The 19,250-nt window shown below is 38.2% G+C and overlaps 1 protein-coding gene across 4 annotated transcripts in view; it reads left to right on the top strand.

The window, feature by feature from the left end:
• Window positions 1-19,250, top strand: part of Tex15 (testis expressed 15, meiosis and synapsis associated) — a 77,120-nt gene that overhangs the window by 22,322 nt on the left and 35,548 nt on the right. For 2 of the 4 annotated variants that reach the window (XM_060381598.1, XM_060381599.1), the window contains exons 3-4: window positions 3,408-3,555; window positions 10,894-11,059. In XM_060381598.1, coding sequence (XP_060237581.1) covers window positions 3,420-3,555; window positions 10,894-11,059 — 302 coding nt within the window. In that variant the 5' untranslated portion in view covers window positions 3,408-3,419. Of the gene's footprint in view, window positions 1-3,407; window positions 3,556-10,893; window positions 11,060-19,250 lie in introns of those variants that run through there. The other 2 variants (XM_060381600.1, XM_021636520.2) reach the window with 2 other exon arrangements.

A 19,250-nucleotide genomic window follows, 5' to 3' on the forward strand; every position in this document is an offset into this window, starting at 1 on the left:
GGTTCCACTTTTTTCTGTGTCTATTGAAATGACCACTTTGTGTAATAAAGTAGACACATTTCCTATTAAACCACCCTTACTTTTTGGAAATAAATGTAGATTATAAATTTTTAATAGTATCTTTAATAATCTATTTTAAGGGAGAAAACAGGGAACAGGACAGGAGTCTAACAGAGAGAGACTCTGAAAGACTCTATCCTGCAGGGTATCAAAGCAGAGGCTGAGACTCATAGCTAAACTTTGGACAGAGTGCAGGGAATCTTATGAAAGAAGGGGAGATAGAAAAACATGGAGGGGACAGGAGCTCCACAAGAGGAGAAAAAAAAAATCTGGGCACAAGGGTCTTTTCTGAGACTGATACTTCAACCAAAGATCATTCATGGAGATAACCTAGAACCTTTGCACAGATGTAGCCCATGGCAGCTCAGTATCCAAGTGGGTTCCCTAGTAATGGGAACACAGACTGTCTCTGACATGAATTGATTGGCCTGCTCTTTGATCACCTCCCTCTAAGGGGGGAACAGCCTTACCAGGCCACAGAGGAAGACAGTGTAGTCAGTCCTGATGAGACCTGATAGACTAGGATCAGATGGAATGGTAGGAGGACCTCCTCTACCAATGGACTGGGGGAGAGGCATGGGAGGAGGAGGGAGGGCGCTACAGCTGGAATACAAAGTGAATAAACTAATAAAAAAATTTAAAAAATTATTTTAAATAGTTTTTTAATAGAGGATTCTCAATTTTTATTCTAAATTCAATTTTAATAAGTTATATAAGTGTATTGCCTTAAAATTGTTCATACTATACACATTTTTAAAAACCTATTTGAGTAGACATTTTAATTGAACAGCTTAATTTTTGGTTCATTTGTTGTTCAGTTGTATACTCATTATTCATTACTTGTCACTGGTGTTTTTAGAATCTATTCCTATTCCTACCCTCTTTTTCTCCTAGTATTCCAGAGGACACCTCAGCACAAACATTTAGGATTAAACTTTTTTATTTTAAGCACATAAAAATGATTTTAAGCATATAAAAGTAAACAATGTAGATAAATATATTGAATAGTTACAATTATGTATTTTACACTTGAGTGCAAAAATTAATAGTGTAAGTGTAATGGTTATGTGTCTCGTGCATAAGTATAAAAGAGTTATTAATGTGACTGGTTTATTTGGACTGAAGTGTAAAAATATCTGTACAAGAAAATTGATAATTGAAAAGAGACAACTTATAACTTAAGCTAGTGGAAAACATTGAACCCCATTGTTTCTCAAATAACATTGTAAGCTCTAAAATCAGCTTTTTGTGATAGTACATTGTCTTAAACACCAAGAAACAAAATCAGTTAATTTCAGAGCCTTAGTAAATTCTACTAGAGCAAAGTTTTTATAAGAAAACATATGACTGCAATGATTCAGTTACTCTGAGTGTATAATTTAACTAACTGCAATACTGAGCACTTAGCTTTTTTAGTGCATTTGACCAGCTGTTCCACACCTCATTTGCTGTTAATAAACTGTGACTAATTGAGAGGTTTTTATAAGTTTCTTCAAATTACTTACTCATCTCATTGCTAAGTTGCCAGATGAACATGGCGTCTTTTATTGCCACTGGATATTGTAAAAATCCTGTTTGAGATAGGGTCTCACTCTGTAGTCCTGGCTGTCCTGAAATTCATTATGAAAACCAGGTTGGCCTTGAACTCACAGATCTTCCTGCCTCTGAGGTACGCTTGTTAGGAGGAACTAGCTCACTGGTATTTGCTACTGTGAACAGACGGAGGAAGGGCTCATTTTCTTGCTCATTCCCTACTCTTATCTAGGGTTGGAACATTAAAAGATCTCCTGTGGAGGTCGCAGAAAGAATAAACTGAGGGGTCCTCTGTAAACCTCTTAAACATTTGTACCCTTTGTGACTCATTTACAGAATTTTATCAGCTCATAATTTGCATTGTGATTTGATGTTTGAGCTAAGCAGTTATCAAAGCAGCTCCTGAAACCAATTTATGAAATGATATAAAAATGCTTGCTCACAGGGTCTTTCTTGAGACTGATACTCCAACCAAGGACCATGCATGAAGATAACCTAGGACCCCTGTACAGATGTAGCCATGGCAGTTCAGTGTCCAAGTGGTTTCCATAGTAATAGGGACAGGGACTGTCTCTGACATGAACTGATTGACCTGCTCTTTAATCACCTCCCCCTAAGGCGGGGGGGGGGGGAACCTTTAGGGAGCAGCCTTATCAGGCCACAGAAGAAAACAATGCAGCCATTCCTGATGAGATCTAATTGACTAGGATCAGAAGGAAGGAAAAGAAGACCTCCCTTATCAGTGGACTTGGGGAGGAGCTTGTGTACAGAGGGGAGAGGAAAGGAGGGATTGGGAGGGGAGGAGGGAGGGAGCTACAGGGGAGATACAAAGTGAATAAAGTGTAATTAATAAATAATTTTAAAATATATAAAAAAATAAAAAATAAATCACAGCAAAATAAAAATAAAATAAAGCCTGCTCCATAACTTCCTTTAATAACTAGTTGAGAAGTAATCAGTGTTTGAGGTGCTGGAAAGAGGCTCAGCGGTTAAGAACACTTTCTGTTCTTCCAGAGGTCCCAAGTTTGATTACTAGTTCCAGGGCATTCAGTGCTATCTTCTGAATTCAGTGGGTCCTGCATCCCATGTAGTACACACATAACATAAATACATGAAGGCAAAATATCCAAATCCATAAAATAATACAATAATTTTTTTTTTAAAACTTAAGAGAACATAAGCAGTGTTCAAGGCATATGACAAGGAGTATGGAGGGAGAGATAGAAAAAAAGGAAAGGAGGAATTTCGTCATTACGACTAGTGTAATGTGGAGCCTGAGTTAAACATTGTAGACTGCCTTGTGGAGCAGTAGCCAATTGAGCAATAACTTGTTGATTAATGGCTAAGTGTAGTGATGGTCATCAACAAATGATGAATGACTCTCATAAGCTGCTCCTAAGAACAAATTGTGATTTAAAGAAAATATAAATGTAAGAGTGTATGGAAAAATTAACTTTTACGGAATAGGATATTTAATAAGAGTTTTACTATGCTTATAAAATTGTTAGAAGTTTTTAAGCTTTTCGGGAATAGAGATGCTTTGGGTTGCTTATGTAATCCAGTAAATTACAAGAGAATGGTGTATTGGAAACTTTAAAACCATATAATATATAAATAATGTATTTCAAGTTTATTTTCTATTTGGGGTAAGATGGCAAATTGCAGTTGAAACCTGTTGACAGAATGTGTTGTTACTCAGTTATCTTTGAGAAATTTTCAGGTTGCTTCCACACTGTGTATCCTTATCTCCATACGTAGATAGATAAGAAGCATACTTATTGATTGTAACTTAATGATTTGGTTAACGATTTTAGGCCACCAGCAAAATGGAAATGAAAGAGAATGATAAATACAAGGCGTGGAGAATGAGCACAGACAGTGAATCTTCCTGGACTACTGACACAGATGCCAGTTACGGGAAGAAATTCACCATTCCAAAGATCAGGAGGACAACTGAGAAAGGTAACATTTCTATAGAAGATAAGAATTTTTATTAAAAAAAAAAAGTATATTTGTCTGATTCATTTTTGTTCATTGTGACCCTATTTTAAACTAGATTGAATCAGACCTTTGGTTCTTCAAATACACCTAAGCCCCTCACAAAATGAAGTAGACACAGTTTCTAGTCTTTCCAGTAATTACACTAAAAGCCCTGGATTTTCACATGTAAAACAAATGTAAGACGGGTTCCAAAGGAAAAAGAAAGAAACCTAAGGAACATGAGCCTAGGGAATAGTTAACGATATGCTTTCTAGACTTCGTGTTTGCTCCAACCAGGCTTGATGCCTACCACCTAGAAATACCAGTTGGCATTTCTTTAGGAAATAAAATAAAAACTTTATTTTCTTTGCCATGGGGCTAAAAGTGAGCCAGCTTAGAGAGATGGGAGATACAAGGTATTAAATACACTGCTACTATGAAACACCAGGAATTTGGGTGAGGGCATGACCATAACACCTTTGTCAATAAATGTTAAGTAGAGGAAAGAGATGAGCAGGTGCCCGTTGCCACCAAATGTGGTGTGAGAAAAGGGCAAGGAGGAAGTCTAGACTACAACAAAGTTAGTATTCTCTTTCCTTGTACTAGGAGTGACCAAGTATGGAGCCAGGACTTTTCATTTTTGCCATCCTTTGCCCTTCAGCATCAGTAGGTTCCATACTCCTAAACTCTTGCTTTTGTGGCAGTGAGTTGCCCCTTCTTACAGGGTAGAGGTGCTGAAAGTGAAGTGCAGAGCTTGGTCTTTCACCACATCCAGGCATTTATCCCTACCACAAACCAGTGGTAGCTGGGTATATGCCACATGTACTTTTTCTGCTTGCAGTAGCAACAGGACTCAGCCCCCAGAGTATTGGTGTAAGCCCTAACGAGAACAAGGACTTGTGGGAGTAACTGTTCACTTAGACTACCAGCGGATTCCCCAAGCAGCAAGGCTAGATATGATCTGGAGTCTTCGTAAGAGCATCTAACGCCAAAGACATAACAAATTCTTTTTATTTTACCACCATTCAGGAAAGCCTCAACTTGGACTGAGAAAAGCTGCTTCAAAAATACTAATGCAGTGACACATATGCTGGGATTATTTAAAAATATTTTATTTAAAAAAATTTTACATGATATATTTTTAGCATATACTTTTCTTCCCCCAAATCCTCTCAGGTCCCCTCCACCTCCTTATCCACCCAACTTCATGCTCTTTCTCGCCCTCAAAAAAAAAAAAAAAAAAGAAAAAAGAAAAAAGAAAGTTCACTAAAAAAAAAAAAAAAAAAAAAAAAAAAAAAAAAAAAAACATGGTCTAGTGTTGGTCAGTTACTCCTGAGCATGAGGCTTGACTGTCGTGTGCTTGATATGCCCTTGTTCACTCTGTTGAAAACTTATTTTCTTTCTCCTGGAAGACACCTTTTTAAAAGCAGCCATCATAAATATGCTTCAGTACACAATTGCAATCTTGAAAAAAAACCTAAAAAATAGACAGTTTAAAGAAGTGAAATAGGTATGAAAAGGCAAAAAGAATGAAAACATGTTGCATACTCTTCAATCCTAATAGCCATGAAGTTCTCAGCAAGTTCCAAGTTCAAAATTACTTTCTATATAGTAACTGAAATAAAAACTCAGCAAAACTTTAAAAAACTGAAAGGAGAGAGATAAATGCACTATTTGAAAATTCAACACCCCTTCATCAGAAATGGACACATTCATTCAGCAGATGGAAAATGAGTAAGATCATAATGGAACTCAACAGCACCATCAGGCTTCTGGATTTGATATTTAGCTGAACACTATTCCAATGATAGCATAGTACACATTCTTCTTAAGCTCACATGAGACATAAGAAAAAAGAGCATATCTGTGCCTTAAAATAAACTTCATACAAAGCCTGCTGTTTATCAGAAAGCAATTTTAAAAGTTGAAATAGAAAAAAAAAGCTGGAAAACCCCCAAATATTTAAAGATTAAATAAACACTTCTTAAGTAACATAGCTCAAAGATTACGTAACAAGGGAAATCTTCAAATACCTTGTACTAAGTGGATATGAAAACATAAGATTTGGGGCACACAGTAAGAGCAATGCTTAAAGGAAAGTGCATAGTCTTCAGTACATGGACCCTAACTAAAATGTCCAATCCGCATCCGGAAAGGCAAAGAGGATGGACATCAGAAGAAGAAGAAAACAGGAAACAACCTAGGAACCTCCCATAGAGGGCCTCTGAAAGCCTCTGCCCTACAGACTATCAATGCAGATGCTGAGCCTGATGGGCAACTGTTGGGCAGAGTGAAGGGAATTTTATGTAAGAACTGGGAAATAGTAAGAGCTGGAGAGGACAGGGTCTCCACAAGGAGAGCAACAGAACCAGAAAATTTGAACACAGGGAACTTCCCAGAGACTCATACTCCAACCAAGGACTATTCATAGAGATAACCCAGAACCCCTGCACAGATGTAGCCCAGGGCAGTTCAGAGTCCAATTGGGTTACATAGTAATGGGAAGAGGGACTGCCTCTGACATAATCTGATTGGCCTGCTCTTTGATCACCTCCCCCTGGGGGGGAGCAGCCTTACCAGGTCATAGTAGAGGACAATGCAGCCACTTTTGATGTGAACTGATAGACTAAGATCAGAAAGGAGAGGAGAACCTCCCCTATCAGTAGACTTGGGGAGTGGCATGCATGCAGAGGGAGGAGGGAGGGTGGGATTGGGAAGGGAGGAGGGAGGGGCTTATGGGGGGTTACAGAATGAATAAAGTGTAATTGATGAAAAATTAAAAAAAAAAGAAAAGTATGAGATTAACATTGTAGGGTTGCACCAGAAGAAATCAGAGGATGGGTACAGATCAGAACCAAGAAAAATTAAACTGAAATAGAGAAGTACTAGACATTTAAAAGCGAACAAAATCAGATTGTTTACAAAGATAATGCTAGTAAGTCTCTAGTCAGGATAACTAAGGGACAGAGGGGAGACCTCCCGCTGAGAGGGGAACAGCCTGCCAGGACACAGAGGAGGACAATGCAGCCAATTCTGATGAGACCTGATAAGCTAGGGTCAGATGGAAGGGAAGGAGGACATCTCCTATCAGTGGAATTGGAGAAGGACATGGGAAGAGATAAGGGAGGGAGGGTCGGATTGGGAGGGGTTGAGGGAGGAGGCAACAGCTGAGATACAAAATTAATAGACTGTAATTAATATAAAAAACTAAAAATTTAATTAAAAAATATAGGGACATCACTGTAGATCTCATGGACATCATATTATGTAATATATTAATAGCTCTGCTCAGAGAATTTGTATCTTAAATGAAATGTGCAATTTCTTAAATACACAGTAAGCCAAGACTCATGTGAATAAGCAAGGCCAGTCAGATAGCTCGGTGTATAAAAGCACTTAGCACACAGCTTGACAACTTTAGTTTGCCCCTCAGAATCCACGGTGGAAGAGAAAAACCCAACTGCTCAGAGTTGTCCTCTGATTTTTATATACAGGCATACAGATAGGAACATCATATACACATAAAAAAAAAAATAGGCCACCTGGATAAGCTTTTATTAAAGAAATCAAATTAATAGTTACTCAGCTACACTGAAAGCACCAGGCCCACAGTGGGTTCACTGGTGAATATTCCTATACGTTTAGGGAATAATCTCAGTAATCTCTTCAAGAACATAGTGTCAAGCCACATGCACGCTTTTACTACCATCACTCTAGCTGCGGGAGCAAGCTTATCTCTGAATTGAAGGCTAGCCTTGCCTACATCGTGAGCAACAGACCAGCCAGGGCTAGAGTAAGACCTTGTCTCAAAAAACAACAGAAGTAGAATCAGTCTGGTTCCAGGCCAGTGGCTCACAAACCCACTTTAGGCACAAGCCACATTTTCTAGAGAAATTGAACTACCTCCCTGTATCAAAGAAACTTCTCCTTTATAGCCACTCTAATACCTAAACTATCACAGAAAACCACAACTGGACACAATGTGAAGAACCAAGCTCTAACAGATACATGTGTGTCACATCACCTGCGTGTGTGGGCTCAGGGAATGTTGTGGAAGAGTGTGCCGAATGGTTGTGAAGCCCAGAATCCCAGGAAGTCCACTGTGAAACATTCTCTCCCAGACATGGCTTCATAAACAAGACTGTAAATATGGCAGTATCAGCGGACATGTTAACGTAGGAGGAGGAAATTTTTGAGCGGTGCCACACCTAGACAAAGAACTGAAAGCAACTAGTGACACCTGGGAGAAGGAGAATTAGGGATGAGTCTCCTTCCTGGTTGTCAGTTGAAACCTGAAACCACATACACACAACAAAAATAGATTCATCGAGCTGTATTTATATACATTTGTGTTTACACATATATATGTGTGTGTAAGTGTGTGTGTGTATATATATATATATGTAACAGTAATAAAAATATGCTACCAGTCTGAGTACAGGGCGTAGGAGGGGTTAGAAAGAGGAAGGGGGAAGGTGATGTAATGCTACTTAAATTAAAAACATTGTAAAAAAAAAAAAAAAAAAGATAGGATTAAGGGAAATACATCCTAAATCTGAGTCCGTACCTAAACATGACACAAACATAAGTGACCTGTACCTTGTTTTTATGTAAGCCATCATTCACATACATGCAAAGCCCCTCAATGAATGTTAGAAAGTTAAGTACAACAGTGTATAGGAAGGATTGTAGGGCAAATGAGATAGCTCTGTGAAGAAAAGCACTAGCCACCAAGCCTGATGAGTTCAATCCCATGTGGCAGAAGAAGAGGCCTGACGCGTACACACCTGACCTCCCACACATGTGCAGTGGCATTTGTACACATAAAAATAATTGTAATTCTTGAAGTTCATTGACTTTTACGCTGTTACAAGTTGGAATGTATCCTCCCAGGATGTAAGGCTAGTTCAACATTAGAAAATATATGTCTCAGTATATAAAGAAAAAACATGGTTTAGCAACAAATACAAACTGACATTTGACAGAAAAGCTTGGCACTTATGTCAGTAAAGTAGAAATAGAATATTTCCAGTTTTGTAATACAAGTTTAGCATCCCTCATTTGATGTACTGAAGTCCAAAAATGCTTTGAAAACCAAAATCCAAAACTGTTTACATTGCTGTGATGATGCTTTGACAGTTAGGATTTAGTTTTTCAGACTTTTGAATAAGGATGGCACAAGTGATGAAGATTATCTGGATATACCAAAAAATAAGAAAGTCAGAAATGTGAAATACCTGTTTTATAGATTAAGGAATAGTCAACATATGTTTACAAAAAGCTAATGAATTTAAAAATGTAAAAAAAAAAAAAAACAAAACTTGAAGCTTAATTTCAATTGTAATATCAAGTCACAAATGTCTGTTTTCAACCCTTTTTATCTTAATACAGAAAGTCAAATAATTAGAAATAAAACTAACCTTGTTCATAGATGACATTACTGGATGATGTAGAAAATCCAGGCATTAACGCTTGATGCTCATAGCAATTTTAGTGACATGTTGGATTTGAAAATCTAGAAATCTGCAGTACCCATTATATTACCATCTAAAATGTGTACAAGTTCATAGGGGGAAAAGTCTACATGACCTTACATTTGGCAATAGGCAAATTACAGTGCCAAAGGCATGATCCAAAAAAGTGTTGATTTAGTTGTACTTACTGAAATTGACCATGTGTCCCTGAAACATGCCGTCCATGGAATAAAGCTCGGTTTCACAGGTAGTCGTGTGCTGGCCTTGCAGCACAATGGCGTGACCCTTACCTGCTCCTTAAACGGGAAGTCTACCTCACCATTTATCAGAACTCTTTGCTAATAGAGGTGGAAATGGGCAAACCTGAGGGGCTTTTGCATGGAGCACAATGATGAGCTTCTGGCAGCAAATGGTATAGATTGAGTGAGATTGTATCTGTTGACAAGTAGGACAGAGTTTTACTGTAGTTTTGAAATAAATGAGACAGAATAGGCTTTATAGGACATTCACAAACACCCTGAGACTCGTAACAGAACCAGAGATACACTCATTAAAACCTGTTACACCCCATAGCATTCAGTTATGGACAGTTACTTTTCTAGTACCATACGTAGAGATGTTTTTGTTCCTTTTTCTTTTTCTTTTTTTTTTTTTTTTTTGTACAAAAGCTGATCTGAAAAAAGTAATCTGTGTATCACCCCTTATCATTCATAATTACTTGTAGTTGTTACCAGACATTTGCCAGGGATTCTAATCAAGTCACCAGACAACTGATGGACACCCAAAATTGATCACAAAAATGGCCACTACTGATAGCAAAAATTTACATAGCTCAGGAAGTTATATGGAGTAGAAACTTTTTATAAATATTGTTATTTGAATAATAATAGCTTCTTAGATAAAGCTTGATATGGTACTACAGAGTCATGTTGTTTTCAGATTTGGGGAGTCAAACACTTCTTTGCAGTCTATAGAAACTTGAATCAGTACCTCAACTCGTATTTCTCTTGTATACATCAGTAATTCAGAAATTAGGTGGGGAGGATTATATGTGAACAAATCCATTGTGTTAACTGTTTTAAAAACATTTAGCCACTGTTGTAAAGTTTGAAATTCGTACCAAAAAAAATAGAAGCCACAGACTTTGAGAATTTAATTTGTAAAACATAAAAGACTGTTAACTGCAAAGAACCTTAAATGCAACAGTGAAAAAACAGATTGGACTAAAAACTGGGTCAGGAACCTTAAGATAAGTATCACCAAAGAAGATAGATAGAAAATATTGTATTACAAGGTGATTTACATCATATGTCATTGGGGAAATAAAAGTTAAAAACGATTACATACTACTACACAACTATTAGAATGGCTAAAATCTAGATCACTGGTGACATGAAACCCTAGGGAGGGTCTGGATCAATAGGGCCACATTCACTGTTGATGGGGACGCAAAATGCTATTGCTCTTTTGAAACAGTTTAGCGGTTGAACTGTGTTCTCAGCATGTATCTTATCTTCCATGGGACATACATGGGAAGTGCTAACGGAAGCTACCTGGTTTGTGTTAGTAATTACACTGTATGATTAAAGTTACCCAGACTCTAGGACTCTTATGTCTGTACGTGTTAAACATCAATCACTCTAATAGTTATGCAGAGAAAAACAAGGCTAATGTTTTCACTTATATCAAGTGTAGGAAATCCATGTTACTGTGAAACAACCTCAACTACAAGTTGTTGCTTTCGATTGTTAATGAAATTTCCAAACTGTCAGCTGTGCTGTTGTCACTGTAAATGTGCAGTGTCATTCTAAACACAAATAACTGTTTCCCTCTCCTTTGTCTGTAGTTTACTTGTCTTCTTGTTACACCAATACTAGAGAGTATGGTTTCATACATAGCACTCTGAAGCAGTGCAGGCTTGATACAAGCTGTGATCTACAATTCACATGGCAGTTTGGAGATACAAAACTGGTTCACAATGAGTATCTGGAAAAACAGTTTGCTGCTAAGAGGTAAGTTGGTGTGACTGAAGCATGTTTGAGGGTGTTTTGTTTTTAACCATGGAGTCATGTGAGTTAACTTATTTCTGTCACTTGAATTTTAGTAAGTATTGCTAGGAAAATAAACATAGAGCATTTAGGAATTACTAATGAATGGCTAGGCAGATGTAAGATTGAGGCACCGTAGAGAGGAGCATGTCTGTAACACCAGCTCAGGGTGGGGGGGATGGGTATAGGAGGGTCCCTGGAGCACACTGACAACTAGCCCAGCCAAATGGATGAGCTCTGGGCTCACTGAGTGAGAGTACCTCTAAAGCAGTGGTTCTCGGCCTGTGGGTTAGTGACCCTTCACAGGGGTCACAGAGACCATCGGTAGCAAAATGACAGTTAGGAAGAAGCAATGAAAGTAATTTTATGGTTGGGGGTCACCACAACATGAGGAACTGTGCTAAAGGGTCACACAATAGGGAGGCTGAAAACCAGTGCTTTAAAAGTAACATGGAGAGCAATTGAAAAAGCTGCCTGATGTCAGCCTCAGGTACCTACAGATAAGTACACCACATACACATACGTATGCCACACACAAAGAGACAAAAGGATTTACTAAAAATATATATAATGCAAATTATTTTCTCATAATCCCTTAAAAATTTTTAAATGAGATTTGTTTTATGCACTAATGTGGTCAGTCAGATTTCGTATAGCATCTCCTAATTATGTTTGTGTGTGTATGTTTGCCTGTGTAAGTTCTGTGGGAGAGGTCGACTTCAGATAACTACATGTATTACTGCACCTTTTCATTTTTAAGTTTGTCAATTCTTTTCACTGTGTGGGTTCCAGGAGTCAAACTCGGGTCATCAAGCTTGGCAGCAAGTACCTTTGCCCAATGAGCCATTTTACTGGCACCTTCATTTTTTAATACATTTTTATAACAATTTCATGCATGTATACAAGACATTTTAATATCTATTTTCCATCCACCTACTTCAGCTCCTCCCAGGCCCTAGCCTTGTGTTTGGCTCCCAACCTTATATCCTCTTTATATCTTTTCATCACCCACTGAGATTTGGTAGTGCTGCTGTTATGTCTGTGGGTATAAGACCACCTGCCAGGACAAGGGTCCCAGAGATAGTCCTGGTGGAAGCTCAGTTCCTTCCCCAAGAAGCTGTCAACTTGCAGTAGATCCTCAGGTAGGGAAAAGACCTTGTGTGTCTTTTCTCATCCATGCTGGAATTTTGGATGGCTTGATCTTGTGTCAGCAACCAGAGCTGTTTGATTTTAAGTGCAGTGGTCCTGTGATGCCCAGATGACATTCATTTGCAGCATCCCTCCACAACATGATTTTTACAGTAGTCTGTGATGCTCCCAGGACCCTGCAGGCATATGATGCAAATGTCCCATTTAAGGTTAAGCACTCCGTGGTCACTCAGTTCTCTGCAGTTTGACCAGTTATGAGTCCTTGTCATAACCGCCATTCACCAAAGCAAGAGACTTTTGAAGGCTGAGAGCTGCACTAATGTGTGGGTGTAAGGTAAGCATTTGGAAGGCAAGTTCGATGCTTTGCCCATTGAGTAAAGGGGTAGCAGTAGGTTCTCCCCTGGGGCCTGTGAGTTCCCCAGCTACAGGTTTGTGAAGATTAGTTCTGTCCAACCAGAGAGTGGCTGGGTATACTACAACATTTATGCTTCTATGTAGCATATATGCTATGTGGGCATATCTTGCTACCACCAGGGCAAGCTCTCCTGCCCTGCTCCATCTAAGCTACCCAGTGCCACCATTGGCAGGGTCAGCTCCCCCGCCATGAACTCATATTTTAAGCATCAGTTTTGTAGTTCCTTATGCTTACAAACATGAAATAACAAAGTAATCATAAAGCAACACTTCTCTCTTGGCCTGTCTCTTTCAATGTTTTGAAGCAGGATTGCAAAACCTGAGTCTGGCCTCAAACTTGCTTTTAAGAGGAGAGGATCTTCCTGTCTCTGCCTCCAAAGTGTTGACCCAACTCTTGTTTTTGTTTTCTGAAACTCATGGACCATTGTATTAACTTGAGAGGAAAATACAACAGTGAAACCTCAGCAATTGCTGGGAAGGAGAGAGAAAGACATTCCCTTAGAGTTAGGAGTCCAAGGAAGGACTAGCAATAGTGTTCAGGAATCTGCTGCCTGAGGTGGAGCTGGGTGCTCTTCAGAGAAAAAGTGAGCTCTCTCAGTGTGTCAGAGCAAACAAGCCTAGGCTCCAGCCATTTTCCACAGAATAGATGTGAGGAAAGGCAAAGTTGAATTTCTCTGAGTTAGAACTCAGAAAAGTGGCACACTCCACAGTGAAGTTCGTAGCGTTATTTGAACAAAAATTAACCTTATCACTCTTCTTTCATTTGGTTTTTGAGACTTTTTTTTTCTTAAAGCCAGTTACTTCTTGTTTAGTCTCTCTCTCTCTCTCTCTCTCTCTCTCTCTCTCACACACACACACACACACACACACACAAAGATTTGAACAGCCACTCAGTGGTGTAAGGCATTTTAAAGCATTTATAATGGCAGACAATTGAGGGATTTATTATTTTCATAGGTACTTACCCAATTAAACAAAAACCTGTTTCCCATAGAACTTCACATAACTTAGCACAATATGTTTGTGTGTCATTGCTCTACTGTGTTGTGAATTTTATCTTCCTTGTATGTCCATAGTGTATGTTAGGTAACAGAGTTCATGCCTAAACTCATTTTTGAAAGTGAGTGATGCTGGGCAACAGCTTAAAGCTTGAAGTCACAGGTGGAAAGGAAACGTGAACAGAATGCCCAGTAGAAGAAAGCAGTAGAGCTAAGAGTTGAAAAGAGATTAGTAACTTTGTCTTTACCTTTATTTTCAACCCATCCTCTTAGAGAAGTAAGTTTATAACCTGTCATCTTAAATAAAACAAGTGGCTCCAACAAGATAGTCTTTAGTCTTACCTACATTCCATTCTACCTGAGCTTCTTACATATTAAATTAGGAAAAACATACGAATATTCTTTAAGAGTCTATGAATTTGGACATTCATTTGGGATTCTACCAAACATATTTAGACCTAGTGAGAAATGTGAATAAAGTTTTATTCACTCAAAGGGGTTTTATTGACTTTTATTCTTAAAAAAAAACTTCAAATTACAATAAACAAGATCTCTAGCTAGATATAAAATAGTATATCATAATAAAGGTAGAGGGACACAAATCAGGAGTTGATCTAGGAGCTTTAGAAGTAAATTGTTTGAAAACGTTTAGAAACTTGAGCTGGACTTCTGGGTAAGAGAAATACTGACTTTAAATTCTTAAGTTTTTTCAAAATGTATCAGCTGAGATCTTTCCTATATTTAAGATTTTGTAAATATGTTAAACCTAGAAGAAAGTTTATCATTTTAAAATTGTCTGTATTCACATTGATACTATGATTAAATTCTTCTGTACAGTTTAACATGTCCACCCCAGATGTGTAGTCTGACTCATCCCATGGTTAACTTCATCAATGATTATTTCCAAAGATAGAATTAGAACAGTTTGGACAAATTACAGAGAGAAAGTTATCATAGGAGTCTCTAAGAAAGAGATGCCATTATGATGCGAACAAGGACACACCTTTTTCCTGGTACAAAGCACTGGTATAATGAGGCTACTCTTTGGATGACCCAGTGTTAAGGACATACAGGCAGAGAAATGGGATAAAGCAAGATCCTGATGGTGCTCAGGAATTTCCTAAAAATTACTCCTGATAGAGGTTGCCTCATAGCTGAGATTATGCAAAGGTATTCATTTTTTAATTAATTTTTATTAATAACATTTTACTCATTTTGTATCCCAACTGTAGCCTCCTCTCTCATCCCTTCCCAATCCCATCCTCCCCTCCTCTTCTCCCATGCCCCTCCCCCATCCAATGATTCCATCTGATCCTAGTCTGTCAGGTCTCATCAGGACTAGCTGCATTGTCTTCCTCTGTGGCCTGGTAAGGCTGCTCCCCCATTAGGGGGAGGTAATCAAAGAGCAGGCCAGATAACCTAGAATCCCTGCACAGATGTAGCCCATGGCAGCTCAGTGTCCAAGAAGGTTCCCCAATAATAGGAACAGGAGCTGCCTCTGACATGAACTCATGGACTGGTTCTTTGATCATCTCCACCTCTAAAGTTTGGCCTCTGCTTTGATACCCTGCAAGGTAGAGCCTTTTAAAGGTCCTCTGTGGTAGGCTTTTGTCCTGTTCCCTATTTTCTCCCTCTTCCGATGTCCATCCCATTTGCCTTTCTGAATGGGGATTGATCATCTTACCCAGGGTCCTCCTCTTGATTAGCTTCTTTAGGTGTATAGATTTTCATATGATTATCTTTTATTATATGTCTAATATCCACTTATAATTGAGTGTATATCCTGTGTGTCTTTCTGCTTCTGGGATACCTCACTCAGGATGATCTTTTCTAGTTGCCACCATTTGCCTTCAAATTTCATGATTTACTTGTTTTTAATTGCTGAGTGTATTCCATTGTATAAATGTCCCACAATTTCTGTATCCATTCCTCAATTGAGAGGGGCATCTTGGTTGTTCCCAGCTTCTGGCTATTACAAATAAAGCTGCTACAAACATGGTTGAGCAAATGTTGTTGCAGACTTGAGCATCTTTTGGATATATGCCTAGGGGTGGTATAGCTGGATCTTGAGTTAGCACAATTACAGAAATCTATCAATGTAATCCACCATATAAACTGAAAGAAAAAAAACACATGATACTCTCCTTAGATGCTGTAAAAGCATTTGACAAAATCTAACACCCATTCACGTTTAATGTGTTGGAGAGATGAGGGATACAAGGCACTTAACCTAAACATAGTAAAGGCAATGTACAGCAAGCCTATAGCCAACCTCAAACTAAATGGAGAGAAACTTAAAGCAAAGGTATTCTTAAGACAGTAAATTATCTGTACTAGAAGTCTCTACAATCTCTCAACTGGAACTGAATTCATTACTGGAAAGGAGATACTCCCAAGTAACCGATTTCAAAAAACTGTTATGGTTGAGGGAAAAGGATTAAAGACGCCCTCCCCCTCTGTTCTCAGATGGAAGGTGGGTGATAATCTGACATGGAGCACCTTCCATTTAGTTCGTGAAACTAGTTTACTGGTGAATATAAACAAAAATTCCAGTGCATTTAGTGTCATAACTGTTTCCTGCTTAAATCACTTTTTCAAAAAAGCTCACTTTTAAAAATTAAGATTCAGTAAAAGATGTTTTCTGATTGTGACATCATCTACATGGTGTTCAGCTGGTAAACTTAACATAGAAAATCCGTCTTTTCCAAAGTTTGTATGAATATAAGTCTTAAAAGAATAATATTTAACTAAGACATAAGTGTGGGACAAAGCATAGATCTGTCACCCCTGCTATTCCCTAAATACCTTTTTTTCCCAGTATTTTTTTCCTGATGAATAAACTGAGGTTTCTACAGTAAAAAATTTTGCCAGTTAGGATTGGCACACACCTTTAATCCCAGCACTTGGGAGGCAGAGACAGGTGGATCTCTCTGAGTTTGAGGCCAGCCTGGTCTACAAAGTGAGTTCCAGGACAGCCAGGGCTACACAGAGAAACCCTGTCGGGGGGAAGGCGGGGAAAGAATTGGCTCATTTGGTGGTATACTTTTTACACAAATATGAAGATCCCTAGCAGCTTCATAAAATCAGGATGTGGCAGCACATCTGTAGTGTGTGTGTGCATGAGAGAGAGAGAGAGATACAGATGGTAGATACTTTTAATGCAAGGGAAAAAAAAAAGAAGCTCCAAATTAAAATCCAGATAAAGGTCATTGTGTATTTAAAGTTATGTGATGAAAAAGGCTCAGCCACTTGTTTCCAGGCAACGAAAATTCCTAGTCTTCAACCATTGTCTAAAGTTCCCCTGCTATGGTTATGAGCCTTAGGAATTCTGAGGGCAAGAAATCTGACCTAGTTATGTAGGAAGATAATAATAGTGAGGCCCAACTGACACTGGCCCTTGCTGTACTGTTCTTTACTTTTAGAAATGTAATCGTAGTTTTCTGATTTTTTTCCTCACAGTTGTATTTTGGTTGTAGATAATTTAACTCTTAGTAATGTGCGTCTTGAATGGATGCAGGCTATGGATATGTATCCAGACCTCTTGGAAATGAAGGCATATCACACACTTCATGGATATGGAGTGAGGCCTAGGAAGTAAATGGAATTTTGGATAGTTCTCAGTGTGAGCTGAGTAGAAAATGGATTTGTGTTACATATTCATTTGGAAGTGTTGATGTTGAAAGTTTTTTTATGAGAAAGGGTATGACACTTTGAGCCAGCTCTATGTTAAGTACTTAATCACTGAGTTTCCTGTCAAGCTTTTCAAAGAACCTCATTTCATTTTTTTCTAATAAATATAGTAGAATGCTTTCCTTTTCTCCTTTATGCATACCAAGTACCTGACCTGTTCATATATTATTTTGTTGCCAATTAAATTGAAGCTATATATACCATATAGACCATATATCTATAGACTGGTTGCTTTCTACTTCCTATTTGCAAGTTGTCTTGGAACCTATTTGTGATGAGGTAACTGACATGGCCATTTGGGTGAAGCACTTAAAACTATTTTATAGTTGGTTTTAGAGAGGGGACAAGATAGTACAATGTTAATTAATGCCTTATTATCTTTGGAAAGAGTCTAATTTCGTTTCTCCTGGTCATTAGAGTTACTATATGCAAACTAGCTTTTTTGGTCAATGAGTTTTCTAACTTAAGTCTTCTACTATTTCTTACTCAATAATTAACAACATAGTAGTAAAAAAGGGAGAAAAGAAAAAGGCTGCAGTGACAGGCCTGAAAATGAGTGTTTTGTAAATTTCAGTGCTTGAGTGCTGGGTTAACTTGGGGCTTTTTACTTTCAGAGCTTAAAGTATATTTGAGGATCAGGGTCTAACAGATTTTGTTCCTCATCAAGATTGCTGCATAAAAACATGAAAAAATTTTTTCAGAAAATTATTAACTAAATATTTCTAATGTTGAGAGTCTGTTTCAGTGTGTCGTATGTATGTCTGCATATATGTGTAGAGACCAGAGGTCAACGTGACATGTCTTCTCTTGCTCTCTACCTTATTTTCTGAGACAGTCTTTCTCATTGAACCTTGCCATTTCATCTGGAAAAGCAGGCCAGAAAGTTCAGAAAATGCACCACTTCTCTAGCCTTTGAGCATGATTCAGAGCCATATAAGAGTGTGTCTGGCATTGTGTGTGTGCTGAGGCTCTGCACTGAGGTCCTGGGAAGCACTTTACTAACTGAGCCATATCCCCAGTCTCTTAATTTTTTTGTTAATACTGGAAATAGGTAGGACCTTTAGCATGAAATCTGGTAATAGCACCTGGTGTATGTTAGTTCTTCATATGCCTACCTATTTAGTAATTATGCATTACTGTAGACACACAAGTCTGTTCAGGCTCATTGAATTTGCCACCTCTGAAGGGAACATATTGAGACTGACAAAGTCAGAATGGCTACAGAGTGGCCAAAGGCATAGCAAAAATTGCTTTGTGAAATTTGGACACTTCAGGCAAGGACAGCTTGTCATATAAGTGCTGTTTTGAGAACTAAAAACAGCAAATGAAACATTCTTCACTGACCTTGAAAGATTCAAGAGAGTAAAAGCCAGAAGTGCTGTGTGATCATCCAGACAAAACAGTACTGATACACAGATGGAGACTGGCAAAATACACAAGACATGAACAGGTTCAAACCAGACAAAACAGGTTCAGTCCCAGCATTGAGAAGGGGAAGTGAACACAACAATCCCTGGCAAAGAATCTATTTGAAATTGTCACCTCCTGGGGAAGGAAAATGCATTTTCTCCAATACCCAGGAGTCACTGACAAACACAAAAGCAACTCCATGCTCTTTTGTGCACTTGTTTTGTTGTAGTAATTTTGTCTTATTAACTTTTTGTTTTGATTTTGGGTTTTTTGTTTTGTTTTTAGGTTTTTTTGGTTTGGTTTTTTTTTTTTGTTTGTTTGTTTGTTTGTTTTTTACTTTTAGAGGGTGATAGAGGGAGGTAGGGAGGACCTGGAAGGATTTGGGGGAGTGAAAAGAATATAATAAAAGTATATGTAAAGAGTATTTTAATTACAAAAACATTACAGAGTGACCAGTATTTCCCCACATACCCCAGCACAGTTGCAGAGCCTGT

The sequence above is a fragment of the Meriones unguiculatus genome, chromosome 4 (assembly GCF_030254825.1).
Source record: "Meriones unguiculatus strain TT.TT164.6M chromosome 4, Bangor_MerUng_6.1, whole genome shotgun sequence".
Lineage (NCBI taxonomy): Eukaryota > Metazoa > Chordata > Mammalia > Rodentia > Muridae > Meriones > Meriones unguiculatus.